This window comes from Eretmochelys imbricata, chromosome 3 (assembly GCF_965152235.1).
Source record: "Eretmochelys imbricata isolate rEreImb1 chromosome 3, rEreImb1.hap1, whole genome shotgun sequence".
In the NCBI taxonomy this organism is placed as follows: Eukaryota; Metazoa; Chordata; order Testudines; family Cheloniidae; genus Eretmochelys; species Eretmochelys imbricata.
In genome coordinates, this window is record NC_135574.1 from 172,555,218 (window position 1) to 172,576,241 (window position 21,024).

The 21,024-nt window shown below is 43.9% G+C and overlaps 1 protein-coding gene across 1 annotated transcript in view; it reads left to right on the forward strand.

The window, feature by feature from the left end:
• Nucleotides 1-459: 459 nt before the first annotated feature.
• PLEKHH2 (pleckstrin homology, MyTH4 and FERM domain containing H2) overlaps nucleotides 460-21,024 on the forward strand; it is a 120,779-nt gene continuing 100,214 nt past the window's right edge. Inside the window, exons 1-2 of the mRNA XM_077813847.1 lie at nucleotides 460-652; nucleotides 12,870-12,999. Of these exons, the coding sequence (XP_077669973.1) occupies nucleotides 12,877-12,999 (123 nt within the window). The 5' untranslated portion in view covers nucleotides 460-652; nucleotides 12,870-12,876. The remainder of the gene's footprint in view (nucleotides 653-12,869; nucleotides 13,000-21,024) is intronic.

The window sequence follows — 21,024 nt, forward strand, 5'->3', positions numbered from 1 at the left end:
CGGGCACAGACACAGAGATCCCCGTGCCCCCACAGCACAGACACAGAGATCCCCGTGCCCCCACGGGCACCGACACAGAGATCCCCGTGCCGCCACGGGCACAGACACAGAGATCCCCGTGCCCCCACGGACACCGACACAGAGATCCCCGTGCCCCCACGGACACCGACACAGGGATCCCCGTGCCCCCACGGGCACCGACACAGAGATCCCCGTGCCCCCACGGACACAGACAAAGGGGGTCATGTGCCCCGCCCTAACCGGGCGCTCCTGGCGGGCCTCGAGACGGGGCCCCCTGGCGGCCTTGGCCAAAGGGAGCCGTCTCACGCCCTCGTAGCCCCGCGCTCTGGCTGGGAGGGAGCCGCAGGAACTGGGACCTTCCCCCCAGCAGTGCCCTGAAGCTGCCTCCCCTCCTCGCAGCCGCGGGAGGGGTCGGGTGGCCCCGCCCGCCGTCCTGTGGCCGGGCAGCCTCTGGCTCCTCAGTGGCCGGCGCGGCTGCCGCTCAGGCCCCTGGCTGCCCGCCGCGGGGATGGTGGGACGGGCGGGGGGAAGCGGTTAGAGCCGCGGCGGCTTCGACCCTAACGGAGCCCGGAGCTGCGAGACAAGAGACAGGACCGGCCTCCTGCTCAGCAGCCAGCCGGAGCCCTGCCAGGTTTGCCGCGACTTCTTTCCCCCCCTTCCTCCCTCAGGGGCCGGGACCCCGGGGCTGCCTCCTCCTGCGGGCGGGACCGCCCCCCCACCCCCATGAGCCTGGCCGCTCAGCAGCAGAGCTCCTCAGCCTGTGCCCTCAGCTCCCAGCGGGGCCTGTGCGGGGGAGCGGGGTGGCCCCCGCCGTGGAGCCCCGTCCGGCCTCAGGCAGTGGCAAAGGGGACATCGTAGGACATTAAATTGTGATGTCAGAGAGTCAGGATCAGGTCCTCATAACGTGGCAAAGGTCATGATGTCATTGCCTTGTGATAATGAGGTCATCCACTGGGCTAACATACTGATGCACCAGAGCAGCTTTGTGTGTCTATACAAGACCTGCCTAAAGTGGAAAAGTGACAACACGGAGACCTGCATGGTGATACAGTAGCTTCTTGCACACCTGTCAGTCACTAAAGCTTCTCTGTGCCATATGCCCTCTCCCAAGAAAACCCCCCTACACTTAACACGAAAGAAATGTATGTGTGTATTGGCACCATCAACTTGCAAATCCCATTAGTGAGTGCAAAGCTTGTTCCTACTGTAATAAGGAGTTTTACCTTATACCAGTTTAAAGTATAAGTTAGTGAAAATAGTCTTGTTTTTAGCATTTACTTATTTGACAGTGCTTTGTGTACAATGGGTTATGGCTGTAAAATCAATTAGGTCCTGATCCTGCAATGAGCTCTTTGTGAGCAAACCTCTGCACTCTCACAGTTCTCCATTGCAGCCAGTAGAGCTCTTTAGGAGTTCACATATGTAGTGCTTATTGCAGGATTGGGGCATAGTTGATTTCTCCTCTCGTGAAACTACCCATATAAAAATCTACAAGGGAACAGAAAAACCCTTTATAAATCAATTTTTGAAAGGGTTTTTTAAAATTCAGGACCTCTCTCTATCGTAACTTGGAATTATATTAAAGGAGTCAATAAAAAAAACCACCACCAAAGTTAACAGTGTTCCTTCATAGCTCAGCATAGTGGTCGGTGACAAGCTCAAAAATGTCTTTCTTGGAGAACTCCCAGACAGGGGCCATCTCTCCAGTCATCCTCTCTATGCAACATCATTTTTACAGTTACAGCACTGAAAATCCTTCAAATTTGGGGTCCCTGAGATTAGGCACATATGGTCCACATATCACCAAACATTAATATCTCAAAGTGATTATATCTTTTGGAGCTGGGAGAAAATCCTCTACAAACTGTTTTGAAAACTGCACAATCCTGGTAAAACACAAAGACCTATCCAACCAACTTTCTCCAGCTACCCACCCTGAGGCTTATATGAATTGTTAAACTAAAACAATGTTGTATTAAAAAGACAATGAAAAACATCATAACATTGGTGATATAAAAATCAAAACATTGTTTAAATAATGAAAGGAAAACTCTCTATTCTTTCTGGCTCCTTGAAATGTGTGGAGAAAAAAAAAAAAACCTTACCAAAAACTTTTTTTTTAAAAAGGGTTTAAATCATCCCAGACTTGTCAAATTTGTCTCAAATAATGTCTGATGCTATAATTATAATTTACACTTTTTATGGGGGTTTGTTAGTTTACAAAAGATCTTGATAAAAAAAAAAGTAGGAGACAGTGAGGAGGGGAAGAACAGGAAACTTATGTAGGTTATAGTGCTGAATCAGAACACTTGGTTAAAGCCAAGAGATGAACTCATTTTTTCCCCCTCCCTTGAGGACTCAAACAAGAAACAGGAAGTCATTGATTCAAAGGAAGATCATTCACTCCACAATTGTAAGTTTATTTTGTGCCAATAAACATTTCCAGAACCCTTTATGCCTTTTGGATAATAGGAAATAATTTATTTTCACTCTTTACATCAGTGATATTTAGACAGTAACTGGATATTAATTAGCTTGTGCACTGAGAAGTTCCACTTAGCTTACACACTGGTCATTAACATATACCCATATACTGAAATGTTGTGTTTGTGCAACACCCAAATAGCCTTAACTCTACCTTTCAGTGGTACACTTGCAGAGAAGCAAAAACTCCATGACAACCGTAACTATATACATTTTCATCTTTCCAGTAACCACAAGCACTGTTAATCAACATTGTCTGAGCTGACTCCATCCTTTGTGGCCATACTGGGTCAAAAGGGGGGAAAATAACAAACAAACCCCACTGCTATAAAAATTCCTAACTGGACAAATAGCCCTAAGAAAGTCTTCAATCCCCATATTGTCCCCCCAGATTTGTGCACGGATGGAACTCTCCTTGTTTGGATCTGCTTCTTCCCACACAAAGTTTGCAGATTAGTTGTCTCTGTGGCACCATCTTCTTGCTTCTGCATAAGGGGTGAGAGTGGAGACTTGGGGAGCTAATGACAGTTATGGGCAGGCTGGGAAGGAATGAACATTGTGCCTTTTGCAGCTCTGCAGAGAATCCTGTGAAGAGCTAATACAGCATGAGGTTCAGTCCCTAGTAGCATGCCTGCTGAAGCTATGCTCCCCAGTATCAGAAAGGATAATGGGGGTTAGAGACAGTGCCTTCCAAAGGTTCATCAGGTAGGGTGAAGAATGAAGAAATTAGAAACCTGGAAGGTTTACAGTCTAAGACCCTAGTTCTGCAAACACTTATGTATATGCTTAGCTCTACTCATGTTGGTAGTCAGATTGAAGTCGATAGAACAGTTTGTGTGCTTAAAGTTAAGAAAATGCATAAATGTTTATAGGATTGAAGTCTAAGGCTCTGATTCAGTAAAGCATTCATATTAAAGTTAAGCACATGCTTAAGTCCCATTGACTTCAGTGGGGAATTAGGTACATGTGTAAGTGTTTTGCTGGGCAGGGATGGACTTTTTAGTACACGCCTAACCGCTTTCTTGTTTTGGGGCCTAAAAGAGACACTTGAAGGATTGGGTATGGGGATGTAACATGAAAGCAAATGAATATGGTGAAGAATTGACACAGCCTTTGACAATCACATCTGGTTATTGACTGTTTTTGTTTCTTCCGTTCTTCTAATTTTTTAAGTAAGGTACAGATCAGGGAAGGAATACGTAAGTTAGTAAGTGCGAAGGAGTGAGTAAGAGCAAGCTAGTGGGAAAAGGAAGAGGCACAATCAGTTTGTTACCTGCCTATCCACGATCAGCAAATGGTTTTGTAGGGATCACAGCAGAGATGAATCTTAAATAGGGATTGAAAGTAGAGGGCAGTGGTAGTACAGATTTTATGAAATAGGAAAAAGTATGAAGGTATGTGAGTATTAGCCAAAGTTGCCAATGTGAACGAGTTCAAAAAAAGATCCATAATTAACACACAGAACATTTAATTTCAACATCTACTTGAATTAACTGCCCAAAAAACTTGGTTACCACAGAGTTATCGTTGCCCAGGGGTGCCATATGTTGTTCTTCCAGCATCTGAAGGGTGGCTAAACTTTATCCTCTGAAAGCCAAGCAAAGACAAGTTAAGGTAACACAAATTTAAACCTCTGAAAACCAGAAATTTAAGTTTAGCCACACTCCACATGCTGGAAGGGCATGTCTCAGCACTAGGCAACCTTGACTCTGCATTAATTATGGTTTTGGACAGTTAATTTCACTCACCCCCAATGTCCCACAGCTCAGGTCTCCCCCTTCACTGCTTCCGACTCATTCACATAGATTACTGCAGTCACAGAAGGCACTGACATATGCATGTTAGTCCCTTCAATCCCCCTGCATCGTCTCCTTGTCCCCGCATCTCTCTGCCTCTGCAACACAGATGAGTCCCCCCTCTTTCAGTGTTGCCAAGTCTCACAAATTTATTGGAAATGATGCAATTTTGGCCTCTTCTGGAGCCAGTCTCACAGTGATAGGAGACACTCCAGCATTCATGCAATTTTCAGATTATACAGGGGAAAACCCCCTTAAATTGGCTGCCTTGCCTACTTTTCTGCCTCCTGGAGAACAGCTAATGACAGCTGCTTCAGGAGGCAGGCAGAACTCTCTCTCTCTCTCCCTCCCCCCCCTTCTCCTTAAGGGCAGGTTTTGGATAGGGAAAGAAAAAGACATGGAGAAGGCAATAAATTTTCACAAGAGAGATGGGGAAAGGAGGTAGCAGAAAGAACCCCTTATCTTAGGGCTCCTTCCCGCCACCTCTCTTGTGAAAAACAGGTTAAGTTCTTCTCTGCTCGTCCCTCTTCCTTTCTAATGCTGCAATCCCAGGCGTATGACAGGAGAAAGGAGAACCTTCTTAGACCTGCCCTCCCACCAGGCATGGGAATGGGTGAAGAACCGCTACACCTCCATGAGGAGGAAAGGTGCTCTGGAGCACAGAGCAGATGTGAGACTGCAGGCAATGGGAGTGCAGAGTTGTATGAGTAGGGGGGTGGACTGGGTTGGATGTGAGAGCTGGGAGGGCACAAAATTAACTGATTTGGGGTTGAGGGTACAGAGTCAGTGTGGGGGCTGGGGCACAAAATTGATTGATGTAGGGGTGCAGTAGCCAAAACTTACTTCTTACTGTAGACTGGCAACACTAATTGTCAGACACATTGGGGGAGTTCAAAAGTCAGAAGACAGCTCAGAAACATTTAATCTTAAAAAAAACCACATAATATTTTGGGATGTGTGTGGCTCATTGTGACGGAGGTGCTCTACTCACCATTGAGCAGCACCCCCTTCAGGAAAATTAGTTTAGCATCCCTTTCCAACAGTCACACGGCCCATCATCCCACTCACTCACTCCTTCCCTCTCTTTCACCATTTTCCGCTCTCGTCCTCTCAAGTAATCGCAGTGCAGCTACTTCACAACTCAGCCCTCCTGCCAGGTCACACCATGGTTTCCCCTTTGTGTGTGTAGGGGGGCGGGGTGGGGGGTGGGGACACATCTCTGGACAAGTATCATTCAGCAATCCTCACGCCTGCTGCTCTGACCCTGTCATTCCTGCAGTGAGGAACCAGCAGACTGCCTGAGTCACAACATCACTTGGCAGTGGTTGGTAGGGGAACCCAAGCCCACCCTCTACTCCAAGTTCCAGTCCAGGGCCCTTTACCAAGCAGCCAAGGTCTGCCGTTTCCGTCACATTACTGCTCTCAGTCCTGGACTAATTCCTATCTTGCTTTCACTCTTCCTACTCAAATTCTTCTCTCTCCTAGGGTCTACTAGCACAGGTGCCAACTGTGTGATTTGCCGGGGGGGAGCTCCACCCCGTGCCCTGCCCCCACTCCACCCCTTCCCCCAAGGCCCCACCCCCACTCCGCTTCTTCCCGCCCCTGCTCCTCCCCACCTCTTCCCCAAGGGACAATTGATGCTTCCCCAATGGGGGTGTGGGGGGCACGACCTAAAGAGGAGGTCATGTATGTATCCTCCCCCGCACACCCAACATGGGGCCACCATGCTCTCCCCATACCACGTTACTTGTGGGAGGGGGCACTCTGTCATCCCTCTGGGCCTGACCCCCCAACCCCTGGCACGTTCTGCCGCTCTCCCTGGCAGGAGGGAGCCCAGGTCACTGTTCTGCAGCTACCTGAAAGAGCCTGGCTGGGGAGGTGGCTTCCACTCCCCGCCTGGCCCTGCTGCTGGGGACTGCAGCGGAGCGAGCCGGAAACATGCCACGGGGCTCTGGCTTGCTTGCCCCTGATCCTGAGCACCCAAACGGGAAGCGAAGCCACCTCCCCAGCCAGGTGCTCTCAGGCAGCTGCCAGTCTGCCATGCTGCTCAGCAGCATCTCAGCAGCCAGAAGAGGCTAGTTCTGCCCCTTCTGCTTCTGGCCCCGCCGCTTCTTCTTCTCTCCAGCATCTGGAGCACTTGCCCCCATGCCCCCGCAATGCGTCACCCAACATCGCCCTCTCCCCATTCCCCAGTGCCTCCTGCACACCACTGAACAGCTAATCTCCTAGTGCCTCCCACCTGCTGCAGAGGGGGAGGAGCAGATCTGCTGGGTCTGCTGGTGGTGGGAAACAAGGGGAGAAGGGGCCCACCAGTGGGTGCTGAGCACCCACTATGTTTTTTTTTCCCCCCATGAGTGCTCCAGCCCCAGCTTCAGCACCTGTCTACTAGATCTCAGGAATTCCTATCCTTCCTTACCTCAAGGCAGGGAGTTCCCTACACCCCGTCTGCATTTCCCCAACACCCGTCCACCGTTTTGTCAACTAGTTACATGCAGTGTTCCCATTTAGCGATTGTTTGGAAATTTGAATTGAAATTGAAACATTAGTACACCACTTTAAAAGCATATAAAGTGTATGATAAAATACATATATCTGAAAAAGCATAATAGATTTGAAAAGTGTGAACATAGACTAGCTTCCTTATGCAGCTGTTTATGATGTCAGTGCAGTTCATTTTGGTGATGTTGGCCAACCTAATAATTTCAAATTATGATTTGTAATCAAAGTCTAAATGAACTCTCCCTGACACCTAGTAATGAGCTGGGGGTTGGGGTGGGAAAGGTTTCAGGACCAGATTGAATTTACATTCACACCTAATCTACCTAGGTATCCAGCAAACAGCGCTGTGTTGCCAAGTGATAGATTTTGGCTGGGGATGGGTTACAAATCACTTGAATGGGGTGGGGGGGGAAGGAGGTAATGAAATATTGTTTTTCTTATTGTAGGAGTAAAGGGCAGTAGAACTGTACTTAGCCTGTGCTGATTGAGGGCATCAACAGAGAGGGTGGGGACAGGTGTTTTGCTTGATGGTCTGTCTGCCTGAGTCACAAGTACTATTTGACCTGCCCCTCTCCACTGTTTAAAGACATAGCAGATTAGGCTCCATAGATAGTCTTGTTTTGTTAAGTGACCATTACAGCTGAAATCACTGATAATCAGGTCTAAGTGCTTAGACCTGCTGTGGGACAGTGTTTAGAGATGGCCCAGTCTGTACTAGAGTGAGGTTCCCCCACTGAGAGCTCATCTGAAATCACCGAGAGCTGTGTGGAATCTCAAGAGACCAACTCGCAGAGGTCACAGCGGCAGCAGAAGGTGATGGCACAGGGCCATTGGCAACAGAGCAAATGGTGGCACAACAAACAATAGCCAGAGCGAACAGTGAGCAGCTGGAGGAACGAGCAAGGTGCCTTCTTGCCCCCCACCTGGGAGGTGAACTCATGTGAAAGCACCTCTGAGTCTCCACTGACCAAGGACAACACCAGTGAGCGTTAATGAGGCTGTTAAGAATGCTGGAGACACAACACAGTTCATGCGAACAAACATGGCTGTGGCATCATACTTTCTATTTAAGCAAGAGATACTACAAATTGGAGGCCAATGTTAAGTGCATTGTCACTTGTTCATCCTTAGGTTGAACACTGGTTCCGAACAAGACCAGCAAATGCTCACTATCTTTCTGCAAGAAGCTCAGCTGACTGGCTAGAAGCATGTGGTGCAACAGTGAAAGATTCAACAGTTGAAAAAGTGAAGAACTCTCACCACATTCAAAAAATTTGCATACAGGGCTGATGATGCATTGATGCAAATGGGCATCAAGTATTGTCATTGTGTACGTTATCTAAAGCACAAGATCAAATCCGCACAGACACACCCCTGGAACCCCCGACCTGGGATATTCTATCTACTACGCAAGATCCATAAACCTGGAAATCCTGGGTGCCCCATCATCTCAGGCATTGGCACCCTGACAGGAGGATTGTCTGGCTGTGTAGACTCCCTCCTCAGGCCCTACGCTACCAGCACTCCCAGCTACCTTCGAGACACCACTGACTTCCTGAGGAAACTACAATCCATCGATGATCTTCCTGATAACACCATCCTGGCCACTATGGATGTAGAAGCCCTCTACACCAACATTCCACGCAAAGATGAACTACAAGCCGTCAAAAACACTATCCCCGATAACGTCACAGCTAACCTGGTGGCTGAACTTTGTCCTTACCCATAACTATTTTACATTTGGGAACAATGTATACCTTCAAACCAGCGGCACTGCTATGGGTACCCGCATGGCCCTACACTTTGCCAACATTTTTATGGCTGACTTAGAACAGCGCTTCCTCAGCTCTCGTCCCCTAATGCCCCTACTCTACTTGCGCTATATTGATGACATCTTCATCATCTGGACCCATGGAAAAGAAGCCCTTGAGGAATTCCACCATGATTTCAACAATTTCCATCCCACCATCAACCTCAGCCTGGTCCAGACCACACAAGAGATCCACTTCCTGGACACTACAGTGCTAATAAACGATGGTCACATAAACACCACCCTATACCGGAAACCTACTGACCATTATTCCTACCTACATGCCTCCAGCTTTCACCCTGACCACACCACACAATCCATCGTCTACAGCCAAGCTCTGCGATACAACTGCATTTGCTCCAACCCCTCAGACAGAGACAAACACCTACAAGATCTCTATCAAGCATTCTTACAACTACAATACCCACCTGCGGAAGTGAAGAAACAGATTGATAGAGCCAGAAGAGTTCCCAGAAGTCACCTACTACAGGACAGGCCTAACAAAGAAAATAACAGAATGCTACTAGCTGTCACCTTCAGCCCCCAACTAAAACCCCTCCAACGCATTATTAAGGATCTACATCCTATCCTGAAGGATGACCCAACACTCTCACAAATCTTGGGAGACAGGCCAGTCCTTGCCTACAGACAGCCCCCCAACCTGAAGCAAATACTCACCAGCAACCACATACCACACAACAGAACCACTAACCCAGGAACCTATCCTTGCAACAAAGCCCGCTGCCAACTGTGCCAACATATCTATTCAGGGGACACCATCACAGGGCCTAATAACATCAGCCATGCTATCAGAGGCTTGTTCACCGGCACATCCACCAATGTGATATATGCCATCATGTGCCAGCAATGCCCCTCTGCCATGTACATTGGTCAAACTGGACAGTCTCTACGTAAAAGAATAAATGGACACAAATCAGATGTCAAGAATTATAACATTCATAAACCAGTTGGAGAACACTTCAATCTCTCTGGTCACGCGATTACAGACATGAAAGTTGTGATATTACAACAAAAAAAAACTTCAAAACCAGACTCCAGTGAGAGACTGTTGAATTGGAATTCATTTGCAAATTGGATACAATTAACTTAGGTTACCTTCATAATGACTTAGCCACTCCCAGTCTCTATTCAAGCCTATTTCCCCTTGTTTTTTCCTCCCCTCCCGCCCGCCCCCCAGACGTTCTTGTTAAACCCTGGATTTGTGCTGGAAATGGCCCACCTTGATTATCATACACATTGTAAAGAGAGTGATCACTTTAGATAAGCTATTACCAGCAGGAGAGTGGGGTGGGAGGAGGTATTTATTCATGCTTTGTGTGTATAAAAAAAGATCTTCTACACTTTCCACAGTATGCATCCGATGAAGTGAGCTGTAGCTCACGAAAGCTTATGCTCAAATAAATTGGTTAGTCTCTAAGGTGCCACAAGTACTCCTTTTCTTTTTTTGCGAATACAGACTAACACGGCTGTTACTCTGAAACCTGGAAGACATGGTGGAGTACAAGCTTTGCTCAGAGAAAAGTGTGACCCTAATCTCTCCAGTGCACACTGCAGAGGCCATCTACTCCAAACTAGCGCCATTATGAGCTGCAGATTCTTTAAAAGACATTTAAAAGCTATAAATTTAATGTCTTTATATTAGTTTTTCAGCAAGAGTCCAAAAAGACTGAATATCTGGAAAATATAGAAGATACACTGGGTATGAAGTTCAAATTAGGCCAACCTGGGAAAACGCTCTGGCTTTCTCAAGAGTGATCCTTTGCTGTTGTCTTAAAATTTCTCCAGCCGTTATTACTGGCTTTGGAAAGTATCTACCAAGATGGGATGGATCTAAGTAGTGAGGCTGGTGGATTACTTTTGCTACTACGTTCAGAGAAGACTACTGCCATTCTCTCACTTGTAAGTCTACTGTTGAAACACTTGGGTCATTAAACAATGCCATTCAGGCATCTGCTACAACAGTAGTAGATCTTTGATCCAAATGTAGCTTCTATTGCTGGATAATCAGTGATCTGTCCCTTGAAAAAGTACCGGAAGAAGCAGAGACTTCAGTCCAGAAGTTGACTAATGAAGGCATTTATATTGCTTTCTTAAGTGAAGAGGACAAGTAGTATTTGTTAAGACAACTGAAAAAGTACACAGACTTGATTCTTAAAAATCTACGACAGTGACATCTAGATTCTACTCAACCTCTACGTAGCTTTTACAGATCCCTGTCCCATAAAACATCGACAGTTGAATGGAGTATGGCACTACCAGCAATGGGACTGCCATGTGCTCAGGACAGAATAGAGAATTTGAACACAGAGTGGAATATCATACGACAAACGAATGAAGATTTCACTTCAACTTCTTTTTTATCATCACTAGTGGCTCGACCTGATCTTTATGCTTTGTTTCCTGGGATGAAAGAAGTAGGAATTAATCTCTTGCTACTCCCAGTCACAACAGCTACGGTTGAGCGTTCTTTTTCATCACTGAATAGAATTTTGTGTTCTGAAAGAAGTCACCTTCTGCTGGATCATGTGAATGAACTAATGAAAGAATGGAAGTACCGGACCTATGAGAAGCCACCAAAGATGAACGCATTGCATTCAAGAAGTTCATTAACAGAGTTGTTCAAAATTATAACAAGAAACCAAGAAGGATGTAGATGTAGTGCTTCATAGAAGGCTCGAGTAGACAACTTTAATTTTTGTGATGATTTTAAAACATGAGTTAAATCTAATAAAATGGTCATGAAACATTTTTCAGTTTTTACTATCGTGCCATACAGCCCACCTTCACCCTCACGGTCTCACCCCTCATCGGCCCTGACCCCCCCCCCCCCCGAGTAAATTCGAACACCCCCTCCCCCCATTTCAATTCCTGGGGAACACACTGCCTCAAGGAGAGTGACTGCTATTCTTCACCCTGCAATTTTTATCTGTTGCTAGTCTGTTGGCTTTATATAAGCCTCACCTGTTCCCTCACAGGTGAGCTTGCTTCCAAACAGCAGCCTCCTCAGAGCCTACATCCTGTTTGCTGCTTAGTTGGTTGATTGGGCCTGTGTGGCCTAATTCAGCCCTCTCAGGGCCAGTGTGGGAAGCCCTCCCCCCATCACACTCATGATTTTTGAACTTTTGGGGTTGTCAGTACTGCAGAGGGGCAGGCATCAGTAGGTTTCCCACTAATTGAGGAGGTGGGGAGGGAATGCAGGAATAGTGAAGGGGTTGGGGCAAGGTGAGTACTTTAGAAGGGAGGACAGAAAGGGTGGCTATGGATAGTGCAGGTTTTTTGGGGGCAGAACTGAAGCCCCTCCTATGTCCCCCTTACTGTATAACTGATCCCACCCCTTTTCCTCCTCCCAGCCTCCTGCACTACTCTGACCTTTGTTTTCCTAAGGAACAGCAGCATGAGAAGGAAGGGGGAGTGTGGAGCCCCTTCCCCACTGCTGCAGGAAGCCTGGGGAAAGAGTGGAGTTCTGGTTCTTTCCATTGTTCAGTGAACAGTGGAGGGAAGGGAAGCCCTGGATCCCACTCCCTCAGCCTGATGGTGTAGACGTGGGGAGGAAGTGTTGGGAGATGGTGTATTTGTAGGGGCAGGGGCTAGAGCACCACTTTAGTCAGTGTCAGTCTTAGACTAGGGCTCTCTATTCGGGATGTTTGTGTTTAAAAACAAACAAACCACCCACCAGTAACATTTTAATGTTAATTAAAAAAAACAAACCTGTATCTCAGAATCCCCTTGCTCAACTGATTTCAAATTTGGACCACTGGGCCTGCCTCAGCTCTCATGAGGCACAGCACTTTCCAAGAAAATCCCAGTAAACATTTGGATTTTAGAGGACTTTAACAGCTGTGTTTTTAAACCAGTAAGCTAGCTTCCACTTTAACTATTTTGCTGCTACTATCCCCCATAAGGAGTTTTCCTTCCTAACAGAGGCTTAGTTCTCTGCAGATTTCTTCTATGCATGAGAATAGTGTACAGTAGCTAAAGGTTAAGACAGTTGATGTTTCCCCATTTATCAATGGAAAATGTTTTGCAGCTCTGTAATAACTTAGAAAATACATACAAGTAAACATTAGTATGAAACATCCCTTTATTCTAAGTGCCTGTGTAGGCCATCATACTTTCCCCTGCTTTTATAAAACAGCTATGTACAAAAGTTTTAAGTATCCCCTAAGATCAAGGTTAGTATGTATACAAAAAATAGGCCCAGACATATTAAAGGCAATCTGATTTTTTTTTCTCCCCAGCATAAGTATGGCAGATTTTTCAGAGTCAGAAGGAGCTGGAAATTGGAAAGAAAGGTGTGTAACTCTGGAGTCACAGCTGATGAAATTTCGTCTCCAGGCAAGCAAGATCAGAGAGCTGTTAGCAGAGAAGGTAGGTCTTATTATATTAAAATAAACAATTTATAGAGACAGTTTTATTTGATAATAGGGGATAAGACTAGTCTTGCTTTAGACTACCTCACTTTGCTCTTTCTAGGACAAACTGCTTTTTAAAAAAAAAAAAAAAAAAACCACAAATCTAAAGAATTATTACCGTTGAAGATGTAAGAATTTTGCATATCTAATTTCCCACCAGAAATGTTCATTTTATAGTAGCAATTTAGAAAAGATTCTGCTGTAGAGGAAAAAAATATGTATCAGCATTGTAATTAACACTTCTTTCTAAGTATTTAGGGTCTGCTCCAAAGCTCACTGAAGATAGTGGAAAAGTTTCCGCACTTATCTCACTGCACCAATGCAGCGTTTTAAGTGTCCACTGCCAGTGAATATAAGCACAACCTTGGGACTTACTAATTCATGCAGAGACAGGGATCCAGAAACAATAGGAGATGGTGGGGGCTTTTTTTAATTAAGAAAATTATAAAGGGGTATAAAATTAAAAGGAAGCCACCTCCTTCAGAGGAAAGTAAAAATAGAACAATTCCTTCCCTCCATTGTAATCAGTATTTTATCCTAGGTTTGCCTGCTGTTTTATTTATAAGTAGGGTGTCAAGGTTCCTTCCGCACTCTGAACTCTAGGGTACAGATGTGGGGACCTGCATGTAAGACCCCCCAAGCTTATTCTTACCAACTTAGGTTAAAACTTTCCCAAGGTGCAAACTTTGCCTTGTCCTTGAGCCCTATGCTGCCACCACCAAGCGTTTTAAACAAAGAACAGGGAAAGAGCCCACTTGGAGACGTCTTCCCCCAAAATATCCCCCCCCAAGCCCTACACCCCCTTTCTTGGGGAAGGATTGATAAGAATCCTCACTAATTTGTACAGGTGAACATAGACCCAAACCCTTGGATCTTAAGAGCAATGAAAAATCAAATCAGGTTCTTAAAAGAAGAATTTCAATTAAAGAAAAGGTAAAAGAATCACCTCTGTAAAATCAGGATGGTAAATACCTTACAGGGTAATCAGATTCAAAAATATAGAGAATTCCTCTAGGCAAAACCTTAATATACATTCCATCCAGCACAGCTTATTTTACCAGTCATTAAACAAAAGGAAATCTAACGCATTTCTAGCTAGATTATTTACTAACTTAACAGAAGTTCTGAGGCTGCCTTCCTGATCTGTCCCCGGCAAAAGCATCACACAGACAGACAGACACCCTTTGTTCCCCCTCCACTCCAGATTTGAAAGTATCTTGTCCTCTCATTGGTCATTTTGGGTCAGGTGCCAGCTAGGTTACCTTAGCTTCTTAACCCTTTACAGGTGAAAGGGTTTTGCCTCTGGCCAGGAGGGATTTTATAGCACTGTATACAGAAAGGTGGTTACCCTTCCCTTTATATTTATGACAAAGGGAATGTAGGATTCAAATGAATTTCCCTATATTAGAGGCCAATCAGGCTTACATTTATATGTGATATAACAAGTTGTAGACAGAAAAGTAAATTTTGACCATATTAACTTCTAGTGTTTTACAACATACAGTGCAAATGGGAAAAGTAATTAGCAGGTATGAATTTCAGGTTGCTATAGCCTTTAGAAGAAAAATTGAAACCAAGCACTCAGTCCATGAGAAATACACTACTTTTTCCTTGTACTAGAAATACCATGCAGATCAATACTATGTTAAAAATTAGTAGTGTATGGCTCTAGAAACAAAGTCTTAGAATGCAAATAATGTGGGTGGTCTCTGTGTGTCTGCATTCTAATTCTTTATCCAAAAGGTTCTGTGATATTGCACCAGATTGGAGGCACATATTATTACAGAAGGCCAAATTCACTGGTACGCTGCAGCTATGTTGTGCTGCTCTAATGATGCAAAGCAACTGTAAACCTGGCTGGCTAGCTCAGATTTATGTCTGCTTTACAGTGTCATTGTAGTTCAATGTAGCTAAAATATACTGCTGAATAGAATTGACCAGACAACGACAATTCCATTTAATGGCAACTTCAAGGTTTCTCATTAGATTGAGAACTTTAAGAAGTTTTTGCAGAAATGGAACTGTGGGTAGCTAGGGTACTGGCTGAGATGTGGGAGATGCAGGTTCAACTTGCTGCTCTGCCTGATTCAAAACAGTTTTCCCATCCCACATCACTTCAGATGAATCAGAGCAGGGACTTGAACCTGTCTCTTCCACATCTCAGGCCAGTACCCTAACCACATAGCAGTAAAGTCAGTCAGTCACTCCCTCCCCCACAAAGAAACCTTGCAGATGAAAGTTTTGGAACTAGTACATTTCTCTGAAACAGTGTTCAGTCTCTGACAAAACAGCATGCTTTGTGAAATAAAATTGTTCTTACCAGCTCCACTGCCGAATTGGGTACAGAGTAGATTTTTGTAGGTTTAACAATAAGATAGGAATAATTAGTTCTAGGGAGGAGTCAAAAGTGTAATAAAGAAATATAGAACAACAGTGCAAGCCAATGGCTAAAGGTGCCATTTTTATATAATTGACAAAGTTAAAAGCAAATGGAATTTGACAGTACCATCACTCTTCTCCCACCCCCAGACCCGCTCTGTTTCTTGTTGAGTAGTGGCCAAAACAAGACTCTTGTTTAACATCATACAGTGTGTGTCTTTTTGTAAGAAAAAAAATCTTGGAATGGGAATTATTTCTTAAATTTTGTACTAAATGTGTGTGTGACAGGAATCCCAGGGGAGCCAGGTGAGGTCAGTTAGGGTGAACTGCAAAGAATGGGGCAGGCAATCCCCAAAACTGGTGGATAGTCCAATACTTAGAAGCTCTCTTGTGCTGACTTAGTAAAGCTATTATACCTCACTGGTTACTCAGAAGTCAACAATGCAGTTCCCTTAAAGTAACCCAGCCTCAGGCCTCCACCTAGTCAACGAAGTCAGTTATGATGAGGATTAATGAAAATCTTAAATCATACGAAAAGGGTTCTACCAATCTCAAAGGATCAGACACTTTACCTCCCAGGTAAATGAATATTCCAGATCTTACCCAAATACACACTTATAGCCAAGTCTTATTAACTAAACTAACATTTATTAAAAAAGAAAAGGGAGAGTATGGTTATGAGTATGCATAGACATGAGTTCAATTCTTGAGGTTCAGATTCATAGCAGAGATGGTGAGCTTTTTCAGTTGCAAAGAGTTCTTTCAGAAATAGTCCATAGGTTATAGTCTAATGTTTATATTTCAGGGCGTTCCAGTTAGAATTGGGATCTCAGTCTTTGCGGCTTAGGCTTCCCCTGCCTGAATCCTCAAGCAGATCTGAGATGACAGGATCAGGACCCAAGGGTACAATTCCAGGCCTTCTTTGACAGATCAGAGTCCTTAGGCCAACAATCGGCAATTAGGGCAACTTTGAAGTAGGTCAATTTCCCCAAGCATCACGGCAATTAGCTACACTAATTAACATAAAGCAATTGCTTATTTTTCCACCATTTGCAGATGATTTGCTATACATTTTAAAGAGAGATGAATACAGTAGATATCCTATGTTTACAAAAAGAAAAGGAGTACTTGTGGCACCTTAGAGACTAACCAATTTATTTGAGCATGAGCTTTCGTGAGCTCAAATAAATTGGTTAGTCTCTAAGGTGCCACAAGTACTCCTTTTCTTTTTGCGAATACAGACTAACACGGCTGTTACTCTGAAACCTATGTTTACAGTTCATTTAAATGTAAAGAAGTTCTTTTGATCTCTGAATTAACAGAACACAGACTGTTAGATTACATTGTTGAGCTCTACCGATGTATATGTAAATACACAATACCACAAACATTATCTCCCCATATCTTTTTAAGGGTTGAATTGGAGTAATTTATTTTGCAGGATGCTTAACACTTTCTGGTCATGCATCACAATATAGCTTAGCGAGTCCTCTTTTCATAGGACACAAATCCAAATAAAATGAAACCCATATAGAATCATTGCAATTTTTAAATGCTTCCCTAAGCCATAAGGCTCACCACCTCAGACAAAGATATGCCACAGTAAATCAGTTTTTGTTGGAATCTGACAGGGCCAAATGTGTTCTCCATGCAAGAGGATCTACCAGGAACCATCATGTTTCTAATGCACACATTGGCCAGGCCAAGAAGAGGCTGAAGTGGGAGGGTAGGGCTACATCCCTCTGTCCCCACAGAGTTATGGCCTTTTCCATAACAGTGCATCAGAGTTAAGGTGGCAGCACGACTAGTAGGTCCACAACTATGCAGCTCAAAGGCTAAACTTCTCCATGAACACATGTAGTGGCTGTTGTCCCTGTGGGATGAAGGCAGTTCAAGCAAGTTGTAGCTGAGGGTCAGATGGCTACTACTGACATAGTGGATTAAAGGTTCTTGGAAGGTTGGGTCCCCCCTACTACCCTAATTTAAGAATTTATCAGTAAACCCATTGTAAGCATGTGTCCTCACCTTTAGGTAGCCCCTTGTGCCCAGACATGGTATTGAAGAGGCCTTCATCTCACATACCTGCCCTGAGGGGCCACTTCTTTGGCTCTGGAATGGCCACCAGTCTCACCTGGCATCTTTTCTTGACTCCTTCTGTGGCTTTTTGTTGGCTCCACCCTCTGGCCTAATCACATAAGAGTTCACTCCCTTCCCCCAGGGTACTGGAGGTCCAACTGAAAGTTCACAAAATGTCCAAACTTATAGTTCCTCTACCACTCTTAGGTTCATCTGAAATCTGCTGCTTCCTGGCCCCTACAGAGATGGTCTTCAACCACTTACTCCCCAGCAAGATTCTCCCACTGCTTCCCTTTGTGAGGGACTCCAGCAGTTTACTTCTGAGGATCTCCCTGTTCCTTGTAGCCTCTATCTCATGGCTCCCACCACAGAAGTCTACTCTAGTCCCTGTTAGTGACTCAGCCTGACTTCCTGAGGCTCTTCCCAGCTAGGAACTACCCTTGTTCTTCTCTCTAGGGTTTTTCTCCCTGTATTGAGTTCCCAGCTCTATATAAATAGTGCTGTCCCTGCTTCACCGCAGCTCGAGTGGGTGGTCAGTCTTTCTAATTAAGCCTAGTGATACCCAGCTGGGGTTACTAATAACCTTTACCTTGGATATAGCTTATCAATTAGCTGAGGAATAGCTGCTAAATCAGAAGTAAGGCTGAATCCAGCTTGCCTCAAAAGGCTAGCTAACCCATGATACCTATTTTATATTAAAAGTACTCTACATAGTAGAACAATACCAAAACATTGTGTTTTAAAATATTTTAAAATATAATTCTGTGCTCCTGTGGTAGCCTGTTGTAAGATTAACATTCCTGAGCCTGTGAGAAAACTTAAATGTATGGGGTTTTTTTGTTTTATTGCTAAATGATTCTGAGGTGTATTTTTTGTCACATTTATATTGAATGAGCTCTCTCTCTAGTTTAGCTTCATAACATATAGTTATACAGATAAGCTGCTATTTTGCCTTGCTATTCCAGTTGACTTTTTCCTTCTGTATTCTTTATCAAGCTATATAATTTGCCATAGTTTACTTTCCTAGAACATTAGCTTTCTGACATCAAAATGAAGAAGTGTAGTTCTTGTTGCATTAGGCATTGTGAGTTAAGACATTTAGGACTTTTTGTGTTAACATTTAAACTCACAGCAACTTAACATTGCTCTGTAACACTATTGTGATCAACCAAATTTCACCCTAGTAGTTATTATTCCAAACAATATTGGAAGACTAAAAAATTATTATTGCTATTAGAAATGGGCCTATTCCACTGTCCTACTTCTTGCCTTTTTTTTTTTTTTTTTTTTAAATATATGCGTTCTACATGTGAGCTGGAGTTCCCCCCACACATTTAGCAAGTCCATGAGAGAGAGAGTGGCCAAAAGTCAACAAGAGAAGACACCATGTTGGTCATCTGCAGACTTGGGCTGATTTTGATGTACATGATGTCATTCAAAAACCAGCATTTGGGGTTTTTTTTGTCTCTTTGTCAACTAGTGATCCAGTAACCTGTTTTTTGCTTGTTTGTTTTTTAAATTAAAAACAACTCTATGCCAACCTCCCGCCCCCCATATTTATAAGGGGAAATTAAATGTTTAGTTTAAAATTAACCTAGATGTATATCTATTCCTTTACACTGAATTACTACTATGTTTATTCAAATTTGGAAATGCAAATATTTGGTGCATTTTGTAAAACCAGAAAATCTTTCTGAACTTTAGTGGTATGTGAGTTTGAGAGCTTTCATATTTTAATTTTAAAGAGCTATAAAAGTGTGACTACTACAACTTTTTATTTTTAGGGAGATTGGAAGACACAAAAGGTGTTTTGAGGGGGCAAAGGAATACACAATATTTTCAGCATAGTCAATCATTCATTCATTGTTTTTATTGGTTTGGGGGTTTTGTTTGTTTGCTTTTTCATTTTGTCAAGTAATAAAGAGCGTATTTTTATAACTCCAACATGCAAAGAAAGAGACCTTGTTGGAGTTTTAAGCAGAAGCTGCTGCTGTAAGTGGGAGAAGTCTTTATAGGAATTTGAGGAATGGTGTAAAAGTGTCCCTAGTACGCCAAATTTAGGCTGTCTGAGGAGACTGAGCTTGAAGTAGAAGCATTTATTTTATTACTGCTTTAGTCTTCTGAGTGTGAAGTTTTAAAAAAATCCTTTCTGTAAACAACTGCAGTATTTTACTGTGAGTTGGGCAGTAGCTGGCATTTAATGCCAAGAGGAAAATCCATTCTCTTCCCCCCCTCATTTTTTTTCATTTACTACTCAAATGACGTGTTCATTGTTTCTATCACTAACAGCGTTTTAGCAAAAAGAACTACCTAACTCTCTTAAAAACTTTCTATTTGTATTTCTTTCAGTCATATCCTATAAGGACTGATTATGGAACTGGTCCAAGTCTTGCATTATGGCCCAAACAATAAAACTCAAAGTAGACATGTTTCTGGGTTTGTTTTCTTGAGTGCTCTGAATCATTATTTCATACTCAGAATGATTTTGAACTAAATATTGTGATCAGCATGCTAAAGATACAGGGTTACTTTTATAGACAGGTTGATTTGTTTGCTTTTAGTTTTAACCTTTCACTTTTGATGTTCTTGTTCATCTTCAGCGAGCAAGTAATAAACATGAAAAATGTTTATTACTTCGGAGCAGGGTTTGTTTGCCAATGGAATGTTTGCAGAAAGCATGATGAATATTTGTATTTCTTCTAGTGGGTCGTAATGAATAAGTGTAAAAGGCAGAAAATATAATTGTATCAAAATTAAATAGATGGTTCTGCTTCAGTATTTGTTGATTTGCTTTTTAGAGAACTTACTGTCATAGGAAATAATCCTAGAGATGTAGGACTAGAAAGGACCTCAATAGGTCATCTAGTCCAGTCCTTGGCAGGATCAAGTATTACCTAGATCATCCCTGATAGGTGTTTGTCTGGCCTGTTCTTAAAAATCTTCAATGACAAACTCCACAACCTCCTTAAGTAATTTGTTCCAGTGCTTACCATTAGGAAGTTTTTCCTAATATTTAACCTAAATCTCCCAGGCTGCAATTTAAACCCATTGCTTCTTGTCCTGTCCTCAGTGAGTAAGGAGAACAATTTATCACCCTCCTTTTTATAACTACCTGTCACGGGGCAAGCACATCCCATCCCCCTTTGGGACAGGGTAAGAGCATTGTAGCTCTGCAGTTACTCTCCCCTGACTACCCTCAGCCTCAGGGCAGTAGGGCCTATGGGCCAAAATCAATGGGTCTGCTCTCCCCTCAGGGTGGTGTGGCCCAAGATGGCCACCCTTTCCTTCAGGGCTGTAGGGCCCACTGGCCAGAATCAATATGGCCACCCTCTCCTTCAGGGCAGTATGGCCTAATGGCCAGAGTCAATATGGCTGCCCTTCCTTACAGGGCTGTGTAGCTCAGCAGTCAAAGTCAATGTGATTGCCCCTCCTCTCTGGGCTGTGCAGCCTAGTGGTCTGTTATGGAGGTGAGCCACCACCCAGAGGTAGGTAGTGGCCAGGGTAGGGGTACTCAGGCCCTCTCTAC